Genomic DNA, 18,123 nt, shown 5'->3' with positions numbered 1-18,123 from the left:
CCATCTTTGGTCGAATACTCAAAGTAAGACCAAACTTTCCAGCAGAGCCAACAAGATTGGCAAATGTGCGTAGTGAGCTTCGTCGCGTTAATCTCAGGGAGTCAGGGAGCTAACACTGGAAGTTAACAGGTTGGTCGGTGAGCATAAGAGGAATAAGTAGTTAAATCATCTGAAGAGTTACAATATTGGAGACGGAATAAGTGATTTGTGAGCAACGGTTAAGTCACACTGGAACCCTGGAAAGAAGGGAGATGGGACCTCAGTCACTTTTGGAGACGTTACGCTGACTGATCCTAAGAGGGGCGTAAGTTATTTCAATAGGTAGGTTGGAGAAAACCCCGCGAGTGACAGGCTGAAGAAAAGAGTACTACGCCGCATTATACCTCTTCCTGCCGAGGAGTAATCATCACAATTCACAATGGATGGTGTTGCGGATGTCATCTGGGGGAAACAGAAACTGTAAATAATCGAAAATGTTGGGCCCGGACTGAATCTCCATGGTAAAGCTGAAACAGCTGGGTGAGTCGGGAGTCAAGCATCTCTATAGACCTTCTATAGACCTTTTCGGAAAGGAAAGGTGCTTCTATAGACCATTTCGGAAAGGAAAGGTGCTTCTATAGACCTTTTCGGAAAGAAAAGGTGCTTCTATAGATCTTTTCGGAAAGAAAAGGTGTTTCTATAGACCTTTTCGGAAAGAAAAGGTGTTTCTACTGAGCATTTCTGAAATAAAAGTTGCTTTTATAGACCTTTTCGGAAAGAAAATGTGCTTCGATAGACCTTTCTTATTAGGAAAGAAGAGGTGCTTCTATAGACCTTATTAGGAAAGAAGAGGTGCTTCTATAGACCTTATTAGGAAAGAAGAGGAAAGAAAAGGTGTTTCTACTGAGCCTTTCTGAAATAAAAGTTGCTTTTATAGACCTTTTCGGAAAGAAAATGTGCTTCTATAGACCTTTTCGGAAAGAAAAGGTGCTTCTATAGACCTTATTAGGAAAGAAGAGGTGCTTCTATAGACCTTATTAGGAAAGAAGAGGTGCTTTTATATACCTTCTCGGAAAGAAAGAAAGGGTGCTTCTATAGACCATTTCGGAAAGGAAATGTGCTTCTATAGACCATTTCGCCAAGCATCTCACCAAAATTCTTAAACTGTCGCTAGCCACCCACATCGTTTCCGAAGTCTGGATCTCCATCTCCATACATATTAGTCGAGGACTCAATCATATCAAGCCGTGTAATGGAATAGTGAAGTTGGCGCTCGACTAATCAAAGCCTTTAATACTGTCAGGCACTCCACCCTGTTTCACCGGAACCGTTTAATCTCTACCTCTCCTTTATTCCACCATCTCCCTGAAAGGCTGAACTCCCATCTGGCTGAACTTAACACCTTTTTCCACGCGATGAATATGCAAATATCCTCCACTAAATCTATGACAACTCTGTTCACTACATTAACTACTCAAAATTCTAGGCGCCACATTCGACAGCACGTTAATTTTTTTCGCGCATGCCACAGCTATCTGCGACAAGTCCCTAACCGCAATACTTGGGGTGCTGACAAAGAAACCTTGTTGACCTCTTACAAAGCAACAGACTGGTCTGTGGTAAGTTATGGTATGCAAATGTTAGAGTTACGCAGTGGAAGAATATTTAAATCTGCCAGAATTCCGCCCTAAGGACTGCCCTAATGATACCAGTGGACAATCTTCATGAGAAGACAAAGGTTTTAGTGGTGCATCAGAACAATAGGATGCTGTCGATGCCACATCAGCTTGGGTTTTATCGCAGTGGGCGTCTTTGTTACGATCTAGTAGAGAGACTACCCCCAGGCACGTCAGGAGAGATCTTCATGATCTAGAGAGAGAGATCCAAAGGTACAAACGAAAATCTCTAGACCGACGAACCTATCAGACAGGCTTGGATAGTATTCACACTGATGCAATTGCGCAGCTAGTACGGAGATATAGCGTGAATGTCGTACTGTAAGAATCTACATATATTCTTTTTAATAAAACGACGACCGTATTGTTGAACAATTGAATCAAGAATAAATTTATTTTTCCATATCTTTTTAGTATCCATAAATTATATTTCATGGATTCCTTTTTCCAAAATAATTTTATGACTTTAGCTCGGCCACGCTCCTCTGCACACGTCCTCGTGATGCATCTGTAAATAAATGTATATTATTATGGGAGTTTCATATTAAATAAATAATGTTAATCCTCGACTTCTGCGTTAAATAATTCATATAACTTAATTTTGTCTGCCGATACAATACCTTCGTATGGCTTTCGAGATCTTTTCGATCCTCTTATCTCTTACAACATATCTATCATTTCCCAAATATTTAACTATCTGAAATGGCCCACAAAATTTAGGAAGAAGCTTTCGACATCCTTCTGTTACTCTTGACCTTTAAACAAGTACTAACTGACCCTTCTTATAAGTTAAACCCTCTTTCCTCTTCTGATCAAACTTTCGTTTCTGGTATTCTTGCATTTTGTCTATCGAACTTTTCGCTTGATCTCGACTGAGAATAACATTTGTTAGGGTATTTTCTGAAATTTCATTACTCAAATAAGCACCATCTTTTCCTGTTGGTAAGAAACCAAATAAAAGCTCATTTGGAATTTTCCCAGTTGATTTGTTGATAGTGATTACTGCAAATTACTTATTCATTCATCCCATTGAGTTTCATCTTCAGTGGATGCACATATTGCAGATAGGATTGTTCTGTTATACCTTTCCGCCTGACCATTTGCACGAGGTGTTGCAGTTGCATTATGGATAACTTTTATTCCACAATCATTGATGAAGTTCGCAAACTTATGACATGTGAACGTGCTCGCTCTGTCACAAACAATTCTTCTCGGTACACCAAAAATCTTAATAAAGTCTTCTAAAAATTTTATGACATGCTCCACTTAAGTTGTCGGCACCGCTCTTAGCTGTACATATTTTGAAAATCCATCCACCATTACAATAAGATACATATTTCTTCTTCTGCTTGGAGTGAATGGTCCCATATGGTCAATGTGAACTGTATCAAATGGAACTTTTGCCTTTTCTATTGGATGTAACCCACCAACTTGCTTTCCCGAAGGTGATTTGTTGTAAGAACATGGCAAACAACATGCAATGTATCGGTTAACATTACGTCTCATATTAGCAAACCAATATTTATTACTTATAGCAGATATAGTTTTATCAAGAGAAAAGTGTCCTATCTTATCATGATGATTATATGGGTTGTCTTTGGAACAACCCATTTCAATCCTTTTTCAGTTCTTTTGTACAACCGTTCCTGCTTCAACGCGTATTCATCATGTATTCGTCTCTCTTCTTTATTTTGCGGGATGTTTTTAAGAACTTCGATTAAATATGCACATCTAGCGTCACTAAGCTGCATTGCTAATACCCAATCCATTTCTGAAATTTCTACTCGAAAATTTTCAGCTGTTGACTTTTCAGATATTTTTATTGAATTGCGATACTCTACCTCAAAATTATATTCTTGTAAAGTTAACCACCATCTACCTATTCTTGGAACTAAATCTCTTTTGGTAAAGGCTGTTCTCAAAGCTGCACAGTCCGTGACAACTTTAAATTCTATTCCTAGTGAATACACCCTAAAGCGTTTTAATGAATAGACAACCGCCAATGTTTCCAATTCATACGAATGATATCGTTGTTCCTCTTTTGATGTTGAATGACTAAAATATGCCACAGGTTTTAACAAATTATCTGTTTGTTTTTGAAGTAAAACTGCACCTACTCCCCATTTACTTGCGTCTGTGTGCAACTCAGTATATGCTTCTCTGTCATAAATTGCTAATAGGGGACGTTCCGTTAGACGCTGTTTTAATTCTACAAATGCTTTATGTTGTTCATCCCCCCATATAAATTTGGAGTCATTTTTTTTGCCAAATTTTGAATAGGTCTTGCAACTAAAGCATACTGATTCATAAATTTCCTAAAAAAGCTTGTTAATCCCAAAAACTGTCGTACCTCATGTATATTTTTTGGCACGGGAAATTCTAGCACCGCCTTTATTTTTTCTTTTCCTGCTTTCACACCCTCTGAGCTTATTTCAAAACCTAAATATTGAATAGAATTATGGAGGAAAAAACACTTTTTCAATTTAAGCGTTAATCCATTATCAATTAATCTTTTTAATACAATTTCAAGTTTGTCGAATCCACTTTCAACAGTATCAGATGGGATTAATATATCGTCCATATAAACCATTGCCGTAGTAAACCTTAAATTTCCAAGAACTTTATTCATAGTTCTTTGAAATACAGCTGGCGCATTTACTAAACCAAATGGCATTCTCAAGAATTCATAATGACCATCGGGTGTTATAAATGCAGTCTTATGAGACGAGTCGTTATCCATTGAGATTTGGTAGTATCCACTTGCACAATCTAGACTAGTGAAATATTTGCTGTCTTTTAATCTATCAATTTCATCATCCATTCTCGGCATTGGAAAACCCTCTTTCTCGGTTTTCCTATTCAGAGCTCTGAAATCTATGCACATTCTGTACCCCCCATCTTTCTTTTTAACTAAAAGAATGGGGCTGGAGTACGAGGATGATGAGTCCTGAATAAGACCAGCATTTCTCAATTCTTCTACAAAATCTCGAACAACTTCCCTCTCCGACCAAGACATTCGATATGGCTTATACGACACTGGAACCTCATCTTTTAATATTATTTTCATCTGAGCATCTTTTATGGTCCCTAATTCGGACAAGTCATTAGCAAAACAAATTCTATATTTGTTTAAAAGCCCTACCAAAGTTTCCGTTTGTTCTTTATTCAAACACTGGATTTGAGCTATAACGTCTGAAATACTAAAGTTTTCTAATTTCCGTGAATCAACTAACGTGTTCTCGCAACAACTAGTTGTTTCCGGTTCGCAAGGATATACTCTACATATTCGCACCCCGTCTTTAAACGTAATATCATTTTCAGATTCATTACAGACACATATAAATCCCTTCTTCCCTAGAATACATCTCATAACATGATACTCTTCATTCGTTTTGTTAACATACATATCAACAATGTAAAAACTTCCGTCTTCATGGGGTTCCGTCTCCACATCAATAAACTTAGCATGATTTTTTGGGATTGTAACCATTCCTTTTACGAATAAAGATATTCTTTCTTTTTTATCACAAGCATATTCAGGAAACAAATCTTGTGTCCTGGATATGATCCGAATAATGTTATTTGTAACAATCATCAAAATCTTCGGATGATTTATAAATGGTCTCCCAATCAATACGTCAACGTCCTGAACATGATCAGGAACAATATAAATATCAACTACTGCTGAAGCTGAATCTACTTCTAATTCTGAAGAGAATTTTTGAATGACAGGTATGACTGACCCTCCATATCGTCACCATAAATGCCGGAAGACGTAACCCACAAAAATAAAACTTTACAGGAGAAGCAAAAAACGTTTTAAAATGAAAACTGTTTAATAAAATATCGAAAATTTTTAGTGTCGTGTTTTAACACAGGGAAGAAATATATTTTTGAAAAAAAAAATTAAATTTTTTTCCAGAATGTTAGAAGCTGTGTGGGTTACGTCTTTTGGTATGGTATTTTTCTGAAATGCCAAACGACGTAACCCACAATTTATTGAGTATACATTTGAACAAAGTAGTATAAATGAAAAATTATAATTAAATTAGAATTAGTTTATTGGCCTACGCGGCTAAGCGAACTTTAAACTGGCAATCTGACGGTGTTGGGTTCAATTCCCAGTCTTGACGTTAATATTTCAATGGACTTATAATTTCAATTGTATTAGACGATATTAAATCTGGAATATTATATATATTGTTGTATTTAAGTCAAATTATGGACAAAATATAGTGCATATAAATTAAGTGATCTGTAACAGTTTAAATGTAACTTTTAATTGTCATAAGGAATGTTGTCATAAAAGTAATGACAATCACTTGGAATTAAGCATTTTAAGTCTTGCAGGTGTTGAAATTTCTTTTTTGAAACTTTTAGCCTGTGTTTGTACATCTGAGGAGGATCCACTGCCTCGAAATTTCCGGAACTTCTCTATGGTAGAATCTGGCAGTCGTCTTTGATATCAGTTTTAAAAAAGATTATACTGCTAGGATCAAAAGCCAATGCTCGCAGTGACTGTAGGATCTCCTGTCTTTCTGTATAAGTAAACCAATACAGAAAATTTGCGTTTTTCTCTGGACCTATTTGATAACTACAATCAGTTGATCTCTATTAAACCATGGGTTGGTTGATAAGACCATCTTTTGCAAACTTACAGTCTAATCGTATCCGTCTTTAAAGAATACATCTTTTTACTAGAACGACGTGAATTTTGAGCATTTACACGTTTTCGTATCAATGCCTCAAATTTTGAATATCTCCGTTCGATCTTTCTCTTGGAAAAATGAACAACTTCCTTTTGTCCGGTTAACATACTGTTTTCCATATTTGCGTTTTAGATGTTTATTTAAATCAGGGCATAGGTCTTCTGTCATCATCGTCAATTATTTTTTCTGTAAGACCAGTAAAGACTGTCTAAAGTCAAAGTTATTGCTTTAAAAATTAACTAAAAGAATGGTCTTTGTGATTTTTGAAAAAGGCTACCATTCTTGAGATATCGTCACCTAAGAGTTAAATTACACATATGGAGAAATAAGCCGAGGTATTTCCATGTGATAGGTATTTCCATAAGCTTTCATACGTTACCCATTTTGTAGTAATCGGTTCAATAGAACCGGGTCTAACCCGGTTTTGAACCTGGACTTTCGGGTCAAATAACCGGTAAACCGAATCCGCCCCCGTGGAAATTATACATTAACTCAATAAGCCCTCCCTCTGGCATTAAAATTGCTGCAAAAATCAATGAATACATTGTTTGTACTGCTGTTTAGTTTTGATATAATGTGGGTTACGCCGTTTGTGTTCTATGAAAATTACAGTATGCTGTTACGTCTATTGGCATTTCTTGAATAGGATCGTTATTTTTAAACGTAGAAGCTTGAAATTTTGCCAGAGCATGTATTTTAGCTTAATATATCAGATTCCATCAAAAAACGAATTTCCATTTCCATGTCGGTTACGTCTTCCGGCATTTATGGTGACGATATCCTTTCACCTGAAGACAACATGCGTCAAGATGTTCTTTAACCTTATTGGCGCTTGAAGCTGAAAATAGATACAACGTTTGATTAAAGTTTTGCGTTGGGCGTCGAGAAAAAACAACAACAACAACAGGGCGACGACGACACCAAAGTCCAGCGTTTATCTGTTTGTCGGCATATATTTCAAATGAATTTGAATTTTTCGGCGTCATGCCCAACAGTGTAAAAACGGCCAAAACGACACAAAACTTTACCCAAACGTTGTATGTGTTTCCAGCTTGACTGTTTCATAAGTATAACTGAACTTCCTGTATCTATGAATGCATCAAAAGTAACACCACCAACTCTACATTTCATAAAATAGCACGAGTTATTGCTGCTAGATTTGACATTCATCACTTTATTTATTCCAGATGACTCACCTGCCACCTTTGAACATTCGTGGGTCTGATGTCCCCATCGCTTACATTTGCTACACCTCTTTGATGCTTCCTTGCATTGGTTAGCATAATGACCCTTCTTATTGCAGTTAAAACAAGCAATATCCTTTTCTTGGTTTCTGGTTTCTCTCAAGAATGTTATAGAGCGTCCTTCAATCTTTCTGATTTTTGTTTGTTGTTCGCTCACATCAGCGAACGTTGATAAATAATGACCAAATAGATCTCCGCATGTAAGAAAATGTCCAGCCCTTGCTCCAATCTGAATGCTAACATTCGGTAGTCCGTCAATGATGCAAGAAACAGAATCACGCCCCGTAATTTTGCATACATCAATCAGCACCTTTTATCATAGTAGTATCTTGCCATCGATTCATCCGGCAGTTTTTTACGGTCAACTAGTCGCTTAAGAGTTTCTGCGTAATCATGATGTTCCGGAAATGACTACACTAAAAAGACCTTCCATTCATCCCATGTCTTCGAATAATTATTTAAATTCTCAAACCAATGATTCGCTAATCCTTTTAATCGACTCTGCATAACATAATCTTCGTAGTTGTTGTTCCAACCGTACAGTTCACCAATTTGTTCGATTTTGCGAATCCATGCGGAGACTGACAAATTTGCCATTCCTGGCTCAAATTCTGGGATACATTGTGGACTGGAATTTATGCTGCTAGTTTGTTGCCTTTCACTCAATGATTTTACCAAATTTTCCAGTTCTTGAATCTTTGCATGCAATTCATCCCTTGTCGCATTGGTATCACCCACGGAATTTTCTGCAATTATAACGGAATTTTCAGAAACACGAGATCCAATTTGGTTTCTGCCTCGGTTTTGAGTTCTCGACTGCATCCTGCTTTCTCTTCTCAATTAGGATTGAATAAAATAGCTTAAAAATTTTTCAGGCTATTGATTTCTGCGATCCCACCGCTGCTTTTGTAAGAATCTATATTCTTTTTAATAAAACGACGACCGCATTTTCGAACAATTGAATCAAGAATAAATTTATTTTTCCATATTTTTTTAGTATCCATAAATTATATTTCATGGATTCCTTTTTCCAAAATAATTTTATGAAATGTATTTATGTAAGTGCCTTTAGTACTCGGAGACCATCCCTCATCCATCGCAGCAGAAGAACGACAGCTGCCAAAGTAAACATATTGGGCCCGAATTGATGGCACGATGAACACATGCCTTGCACGTAGGAGTGGGACCGCATGACACGCTGCATTTTGTTCAGCTGCCCAGGTAACTCAAATCCCCTGTCTCCTTATTCCTTATGGACGCAGCCAGTCCATGTTGGAGAATTTTAGAGTCTGAATACAGAGGAACCAGAACCAGATAACTGAAATACTACAACAACTACCAACACTTCAGATAACTGACCAATCTCTCTAATATTCGTGTAGCAGAGAGGATTGGTGCTGCTACTCATCAGGGAACTGACATTGGAAGTCAATAGGGTAGCCGACGAACACAAGCGGAAAGAGTGGTTAGTTAATGCGTTATCGAACTCTAAGAAAATGACTTCGGTCATGTTAAACTGCAGATCCGAAAATTAATCGTAAGCCATTTTAATAGTTCTCGAGTCCTGGAAAATTAGCAGTGTGGCAAGGACTTTCACCATCAGAAGAGAAGATTCTTGAGGTGTCACTCATCCCCACGTGTTCCGAAAGTAGCATAGTACCGTGTTACAGAACAGAATTTGTAGTATTGGTATAAAGCCTTTGATACGGTCAGTCATATTAAGCTGCCCGAAGACGTCGAAAGCACTACACTCCAGTCCTGTTTGAAACATTGGGTCATAAACTATATGCCATACATAAGTGGAATTCGGGAACAAGAAGTTCAATCCCTGTAGAGTGCAAGAGGAGGCTAAGATCTTGCAGGTGCGTCGGAACAACTTTTCGATGCAGTATCTGCTTGGGTGCTTTAGGCAAAACCATCCAAATCATCATCTCGCCCATCATTTCAGGAGAGATTTTCATGGTATAGTGACACAGATACATATGAATATTAAGCAGTTTTAAACATCAGGGCTAACCGAATTGTTGGATGTTAATTGTTTGCCGTGGAAGACCTTCTCGTCATTATACCCTACACCACTATGTGGGGAGGGTATTATAAGTTGGTTTTGGCCAACAAGTTTGTAACGCATCGAAATAATGGTCGTAGACCCATACATATATATATCAAAATTAATGTTTCGACGAGCTGAGTCGATCTGGCTATGTGTGTCCGTCCGTCCGTCTGTCCGTCCGTCTGTCCGTCTGTCCATCTAAACCTTGTAATCACGCTACAGGTCGCAATTTTGATCGGATCGTCAAGAAATTTTGCATGTTGATAGGGGTCCCGGAGGGGAAGAAGCCTATTGATTTTGGTGATGGTCGGATAATATTTAGGGGTCGGAAAGGGCAAAAAACTTAGGTGGATAAAATGACAACGTTTTTTTCCAAAGCGAATATCTCAGCTTCTATACGGGGTATACCAAAAACAAAACCTGATAATGAAAGAAGAAAATATCACCTTTCTAATGATGTAAAGCAGGTGCTCGTAGGTAATCAAACAACGAAGATATAACAATAGTAGCAAATAAAACCCCAATTTTCATGTTTGCGATTTTAATTATATTGACGAATATCACAGCTTTGGTTGAAAACTTTCCAAAAGCAAAGTCTGACTATGAAAGTAGAAGATCCCGTCTTTACAATGATGCAAACTAGGTCGGCGTAGGTAACCAAATAACGGAGATATCGCAATAGTCGGTAATACATCCCATTTTTCTATTTTTTTGGAAATCACGCTACAGGTCGCAATTTTAATCGGATCGTCACGAAAACTTAAGGGTTAATGGGGGTTTCACAGATGAAGAAGCCTATTGATTTTGGTGTTGGTCGGATAATAATTAGGGGTCGGAATGGGCAAACACTTATTTGGAGAAAAGTCAACATTTTATTTTAAAACCAATATCTCTGTTTCTTTAAGAGGTATATCAAAAGCAAAACCTGTCAAGGAAAGTAGAAAATATCACCTTTATAACGATGTAAATTTGGTTGTCGTAATTGGTCAAATAGCAGAGATATGGCAATAGTCGATAATGCATCCCATTTTCCGATTTTCTTGTAATCACGCTACAGGTCGCAATTTTGATCGGATCGTCACGAAATTTTGGGGGTTAATGGGGGTCCCAAAGAGAAAGAAGCCTATTGATTTTGATGATGGTCGGATAATATTCAGGGGTCGGAATGGGCAAACACTTATTTGGAGAAAGGTCAACGTTTTATTTCAAAGCCAATATCTCTGTTCATTTAAGAGGTACATCTAAAGCAAAACCTGGCAAGGAAAGTAGAAAATATCACCTTTACAAGGATGTAAAGCAGGTTGTCGTAGGTGGTCAAATAGCAGAGATATGGCAATAGTCGATAATGCGTCCTATTTTCCAATTTTTTTGTAATCACGGTTTTTTTGTAATCGGTCGCAATTTTCATCGGATCGTCACGAATTTTTTGGGAGTTGATGCGGGTCCCACAGAGGAAGAAGCCTATTTAGTTTGGTGATGGTCGGATAATATTCAGGAGTCGGATTAAGCGAAAAGCTTATGTGGAGAAATGTCAACGTTTTTTTTATGCGAATATCTCCGCTTCTGGTTGGAGTATTCCAAAAGGAATACCCCTCAATGGCAGAAGAAAAGATCTCGTTTATATTGATGCAAAGTATGTTGGCGTAAGTGAGCAAACCGAGATATTGCAAAATTCAGTAATATACCCAATATTTCCATTTTTTGTAATCACGCTACAAGTTGGAATTTTGATCGGATAGTGACAAAATTTTTGGGGGTAGATGGGGGCCCCACAGAGGAAGAAGCCTATTGATTTTGGTGATAGTCGGATAATATTTAGGGGTCGGAATGGGGAAAAACTCATTTGGAGACAAATTCACAGTTTTTTTCTTTGTGAATATATCGGCTTCTAGTAGGGGTATACCAACCGCAAAGCCTGTCTATGGAAGAAGAAAATATTACCTTTACATTGGTGTAAAGCAGGTTGGCGAAGGTGGTCAAACAAGGGAGATACCACAATAGTCGGTAATGCATCCAATTCTTCCATTTTTTGCAATCAAGCTACAGGTCGTAATTTTGATCGGATGGTCACGTAATTTTGGTTGCTTATGGGGGTCCCAGAGAGAAAGAGGCATATTATTTTTGGTGGTAGTCGGATTATATTCCCTAAAAGAAATGTTTATCAGTGAAAAGCTTATGCACAGGGGTAGTGGTGTAGGGTATCACATGGTCGGCTCCGTCCCGACTATAGCCTTTGCTCACTTGTTCTTATTAACTTTGCTCAGCACTTTCGTCTGTTTGGGATTTTCTCAAAAGAGTGATGCTGAGAAGCCTGATAGGATGCTTCTGTAGACCCTTTTTGAAAGAAAGGTATTAATTAACTTTATTTTAGCAACATGGTCCTTGAAAAAGACCTTATCTTTACCCGAAAATGTCTCTCCAATCACACCCAAAAAATAAAACAACTTCTTTAAAAAATATTTATTTTTATTTCAAAACCGCAACTAATTTAAGATTGTATATATTTGTCTGTATGTATGTAGTTAGTGCAGTGCATTTAAATTAAATTCTTATAAAAAAACGCTATTCTAGTTTATGTTTAAATACAAACTTCATACTTTCTTTTCTTCGGAAAATCGATAAACAATTTCCCGCCCTTTTCAGTGAGAGTTAATATTAAACAAAAAGTTTTAAATAAATAATAACTTATTAAAGAAATTTCCCTAAATAATTACAAAGCGTTTGTCGATCGCTCTTAAGCTTGTTTCGATTTGGCCCCAGATGGTATTGGTGGTGGTGGAACATCGGGTACATTGCTATCTGCACTTTTCGAACCGTTTTTAATGGCTTCAAAATCCGGGGCAGAAGGTGCTTCGTCGTTGTCTGCCGGTGTGGGTGGTGGTGGCGGTGGTGGTGGTGTTGCAGCTTCTGTACTTGGTTGCGGTTGGGGTGCTGGTGGAGTTGGTGGCAATTGTGGTGCTGGAGTTGGATAAGAATCATCTTTGGGTATGGCATTACTTAGGGGGAATTGCGGACCAGTTGGTAAATAGCCATAGGGTGGTAAAAATTGTTGTCTTAGAACTGGGGGATATTTATAATAAAGTGGTGGATATTGATTGAAGGCATAGGGTGGCAAGTAAGGAGATTGTGCTGCGGCCTGTGGTTGAGGATAAACGGGTTGTCTAAGTGGTATTAGTGAGGGTGGTAGACCATATTGATTCAGGGGTATGGGTAATTGTTCTGAGGGCATTTTATCCTCTCCTGATTTGGGGTCCTTTGGGGCTGGTGCTGCCATAAGCATGGTGGGTGGCTGTACCGTGGGTGCTGGTGCCTCAGCACCTGCTGCTGTGGGTGGTGTCTGGGCCTCGGCGGGCTTTGTTTCTGGTGCTGGGGCATTTGGCGGCAAGGGATAGCCCGGATATGGTTGGGGTTGGGGACCCAATGGTTGTCCCATTATTTGTGGTGGAAATTGTGGTACCGGCAGGGGATAGGGTAACTGTAAGATACATGAAATTTGTTAATTATTCTCTTTGATAAAAAATTAAATTATCTTGATACGAACCTGTTCCTTGGGCATTAAATGAGGTGCTATAGGTTGCCCGAATCTCACCACATGGGGATTATAGTAACTCGTATACGGACCATATGGGCCAAAGGGGGCATAATGGGCAATTCCAGATTCATGAATGGTTGGTTGTATCACCGGATATGCTCTACTTTGTACCAGGTTTTCATCTGTTGTTATGAGGGCATTGTAGATTTTCGGTTTACGTCGTAGGCCGGTCTTTGTTTGGCCGGAGGATGTTGTTACGATCACCAGTAGTGTCACAAATAATAAAAGCTGTAAAAAATAAATGGACATTTTTTATTAATTTATTTTTCTGAGACTGTGTATTCGGTAAATATACATAATTGTCTACATTGGGTGTGTTTTTATACCCTCAGCCTTTAGGCTAAAGAGGGTATTTACACTTTGATACGGCCAAAAATGTGGCCCATCGAAATAATGGTTTTAGACCCCAAGTATGTTTGTACGGTATCCCTTTCAGACAATTTTGAGTCGATCTAGCAAAGTCCGTCCGTCTGTCTGTCTGTCTGTCCGTCTGTCTGTCTGGGTGGCTGGTGCGCACGATAACTCTCGAACGGATCAATCGATTCGGTTTAAATTTTGGGTATCGAAATATTTTGTCCAGATTTGATTTAAGTTCGAAGATGGGCCATATCGGTCCACTCCTGCAGGTACCTCCCCCACAAAAGTTCAAAAATGTTCGGAAAATTGTCCGCGCGATAACTCTTGAAGGGAGTAACCGAATTAGTCCATACTTTGCACATCGTGACATTTCTACCAGACATGGATGAGGTTCCAATATGGACCCTATTGGTTCACTCTTTCGGGTAGCTCCCACACAAAATTTTGCTTAAGTGCAGTTTAAGGCCTGCTCTCGAATCGCTTTGATTTTTATTGCAGCCACTTGTATTCACTACCCCCATTACGACGATATAATTTTTTTCAGGAGCAAGTCCATATATCCTCAGAAATCAGCACGAAAACTGCAAACAACCCATATAATACCATGTGTCGTAGTTGGAGTGCACGATAACTCTCGAACGGATCAACATATTTGGTTAAAATTTTGGGTCTTTCAATATTTTGTCCAAACTTAGTTTAAATTCTAAGATAGACCATATCGGCCCACTCCTTCCGATACCTCCCCCACAAAGGTTCAAAATTTGTCGCCAAGCCTCTAGGAGGGAATAACCGAATTGAGCCAAACTTTGCTATTGGTAATATTTCTTTCAGGCATAGATCGAGTTCTAATATGGACTATATCGGTCCACTCATTTGAGTACCTCCCACACAAAATTTGGAAAAAGTATAGTTTAACAACTCCTCTCTGATCTTATTAATTTGTGACGCAGCAGGTTGCACTTGCGGCCCCTGTTACGACGTTGTAATTTTTTCGTGGGAAAGTCCATACTTCCTGAGATAATGACCCAAAAAGGTCCAGAAAATCCTACCGGCACCACCTAAACTGGCTACTGTGTAAAATAACCCTTTAAGAGAGAAATCGATTTAGCTCTAACTTTGTAAAGTGAAAAGTAAAATTGTAATATATTTAAATTCAGAAAATTAAGTACAACATTTTTAATTATATAGTCTGTAAGGAAAATATCCATAGAATTATGAAGAAAAAAATTATTTCCTACAGATTTGTATTAGGTCCGAATATGTACTACATCGGATCACCCAAAGTTTGGAAAAAATGCACTCGTCTTGGATCATTCTAAATTTTGTTGCAACATGTAGTTTTTTGCGGCCCTTTCCATCCTGGAAAATTTTCCCAACAGCTAAAAAACCTACAGAAGTATTGTGTTAACTTTTTTTCTTCGGGTACGTGGCTGAGGGTATATCTCTGTCGGCTCAGCTGACTGATACTTTCTTACTTGTTCTAGGGTAATTCGTTCCAGCAAAATTGCTTAATAAATTCCCAAACGTAATTCATTACTTGTCATATTTTTACTCATTGACAGGAGACCTTCAGGTTTTGGTTTCTTTTTAATATTTTCAATATTCTCTTGACCAGCAACAGCTTTGACCAACAAACAAGAGTTTTGTTTTGTTGTTCTTAGCTAATCCAACCAGACGTCGGCTCGTCGGTTCTCATAAAAAGGGTGTGTGTTTGAGTTTGTTGCCTTTCCATTATTGCAAGAATTCGAATAATTCTATGTAACACTTGGATTGCATAACATTCCATTAGGTGAAGTGGAAAGTGTTGCACTCGCGGAAAAATTATAGTTAATAAGTACAAAGTGAAGTAGTGCAGTAGATAGTGGGTTAGATTACAAAATAAGGTAGGCCCTGGTTCAAATCTCGACGGAAGAGGATTTTTTTTTTCAAAATGATTTACGACTGTTTTCAAAAAAAGACCAAGCAAAAATACTCATTATAAAACCCCCTACTAACCTATTAAATAAGTAGTTAAATAACTAGTTTCTAAAAGTGGTGACTACTTATTTAAGTACTTCATTAAGTGGCCAAAAAATAACTAATTATTTCGCGCGACATGTAAAAATAATGGGTTAGTAGGGGGTTTTGTAATGGGCATTTTTGCTGCGGAGGCTCACGTTCCCCTCCAGATGAAATCCACATAAAGTCCTCAACAGACATACATTTGTTCCCACAACATCCCCGAAGAGACTTCTCTCATATCAATGACTACCCGCCGAACGGTGTGTCTTACGACTCCAATTGTAGAGAAGTTTTTAACGGCTGAAATTCGCAGGAAATGTCGCCTACATTACACTGAGAGGATTTGCCACCGACGAAAATGTTGATATTCTGGTCAGGGATTGAATAGCAGACCTTCTGCAAAGCGGACGTGCTTACCAGTGCACCACGGTGGCTCCCCATGTCCCCTGGCATTCTAAAAACCAACTTCGGCATATGCATCAACACAATAGGATAGCACAAAAATGTTTAATAGGAAATAGCGCCACCCAGAGGAAAAGGGCTACAATAAATAAGCAAGGACAACAACCACTTCACAAATGCAGGTTTGTGTTGTTTAGAGCTCGAATATGTTCTCTCTCCTACATGCATATGGGTTCCCTTTTAGGTATTGCCATATTGAAATACCTAAATTCAGTATAAATTCAGTTTGATTTTGTGCATTAAGAATGTGGATGAATTAATTCGTATTAAGACCAGTTAATGCAAATTAACGCATCCGTCTGTCTAGGGTATTATGTATAAGAAGCCGAGATCATACAATCATCCGCATGCGTAACGATAAAGGTTAAACAGTTCCCTGCCTTCACGTACGACTGGAGTCCACACATATAATTGATTATCCAACTTTTCAATCTTGGCCCGTGGGTAGACTGATGGATGTCTTCAAACAACATGGAGTGCTTGACAGTATACAAGGTTTTTAATAAGCCGAGCGCCACAAAAACTATCCCATTGCAATGCTTTTTCTTGTTTTAGACCTCGTGAGATCGTGGAGATGGCGTGTAGCGCTGTTGTAGTGCTACTTACGAAACCCATGCTTATGATCGGCAATAGATGGCAGCCCCATCACTTAGGATATGCTACAGCAATCCAATCATCTACTTAGCTGAAAAAGATAGCGATTTACCAAATTAACGCAAGTAAAAATTTACAACAACAAAAGAGGATGTAATGGCGAAGTGGCAATTGAATTCTCCGTGAAGCATCGAGGCTTGCACAACTCGAACTGTAAATGACCACGTCTTAGGTATAAGCGAAATAAGATAGAGTAAAAGCGATGAACTTCTCACAGAAAACGGCAACTACCACGCAAACCAATCATTTCGAAATCGGTACGAATTTCGGATGCTACGTTCTATTTCGGATTCAAAATCGTAAAGAAAGGTTGAGAATTTTCGTAATGTACTCAACTTCGGGCTCATCCAGCTGTTTCAAACGAAAAATAGCGCCTCACAGAGGAAAATGGCAGCAATAAATAAGAAAAGACTCCAACCACTGAGTAATAGATGGCAGTCGCATCACCTAGGAGTTGCTATAGCAATCCAATCATCTACTTAGCTGAAAAAGATAGCGATTTACCAAATTAACGCAAGTACAAATTTACAACAACAACCACGGAGGATGTAATGGCGAAGTGACAATTGAACTCTTCGTGAAGCATGGAGGCTTGCACAACTCGAACTGTAAATGACCAATTCTCAGGTATAAGCGAAATGAGATGGAGTAAAAGCGATGAACTTCTCACAGAAAACGGAAACTATCACTCAAACCAATCATTTTGAAATCGGTACGAATTTCGGATGCTACGTACGATTTTGGATTCAAAATCTTAAAGAAAGTTTTTAAGACTTTTCTCTCCGAATTCGGAACGAATTTTGAAATAAATGGGTGAAAACTCCTCTATGGAAATCGATTAAAAATCGGAACGATTTTTTCGGAAGCCGCTTCCGAAGTTGTTCAGACTGGACTTCCAAATAGCGGCGAAAGCGAAGATGGGATCATAATGTTGAAGGACGTTAAACTGTCGTTTCAGACATTGTAACCAATATCTTCACATAGTATACAGTGCTAAGATGCCGAAGACACAGTGAAATATGGATTCTACGCATAATTCACATTTAGGGATACCAGAAATCGATTTCGGTTAATCGATTATTAGCCGTAAAATTTATAAAAGTCGTAGTCGACACTTGAACGACACTTGGACGAAAGCCGGATAATCGATTATTCTTAATCGACTTTCGGAAGACGGAGTCAACTATTATATGTAGTCAACCATTAGTCGTAGTCCATTCTTATTCGTAGTCGACAATTAATCGTGGTCGACTACTAGTCGTAGTTGACTATTGGGTGTGCTAAATCCGCGTAATCGAAAATAGCGCCACCCAGAGGAAAATGGCTACAATAAATAAGCAAGGACATCAACCACTGCACAAATACAAGTTTGCGTTTTTTCTAGGCAAATATAGAT

At 38.4% G+C, this 18,123-nt stretch overlaps 1 protein-coding gene across 1 annotated transcript in view; it reads right to left on the bottom strand.

Moving 5' to 3' along the window:
* Positions 1-12,109: 12,109 nt before the first annotated feature.
* Positions 12,110-18,123, bottom strand: part of LOC141389839 (uncharacterized) — a 41,742-nt gene continuing 35,728 nt past the window's right edge. The window contains exons 2-3 of the mRNA XM_073962005.1: positions 13,203-13,481; positions 12,110-13,136 (exon numbers count right to left, since the gene is read on the bottom strand). Coding sequence (XP_073818106.1) covers positions 12,396-13,136; positions 13,203-13,481 — 1,020 coding nt within the window. The 3' untranslated portion in view covers positions 12,110-12,395. The remainder of the gene's footprint in view (positions 13,137-13,202; positions 13,482-18,123) is intronic.

This window comes from Musca autumnalis, unplaced genomic scaffold (assembly GCF_047663935.1).
Source record: "Musca autumnalis isolate F117 unplaced genomic scaffold, ASM4766393v1 scaffold_1, whole genome shotgun sequence".
NCBI lineage: Eukaryota > Metazoa > Arthropoda > Insecta > Diptera > Muscidae > Musca > Musca autumnalis.
Note: the sequence above shows the minus strand (reverse complement) of the source record. Positions and strands in the feature narration are given on the sequence as shown.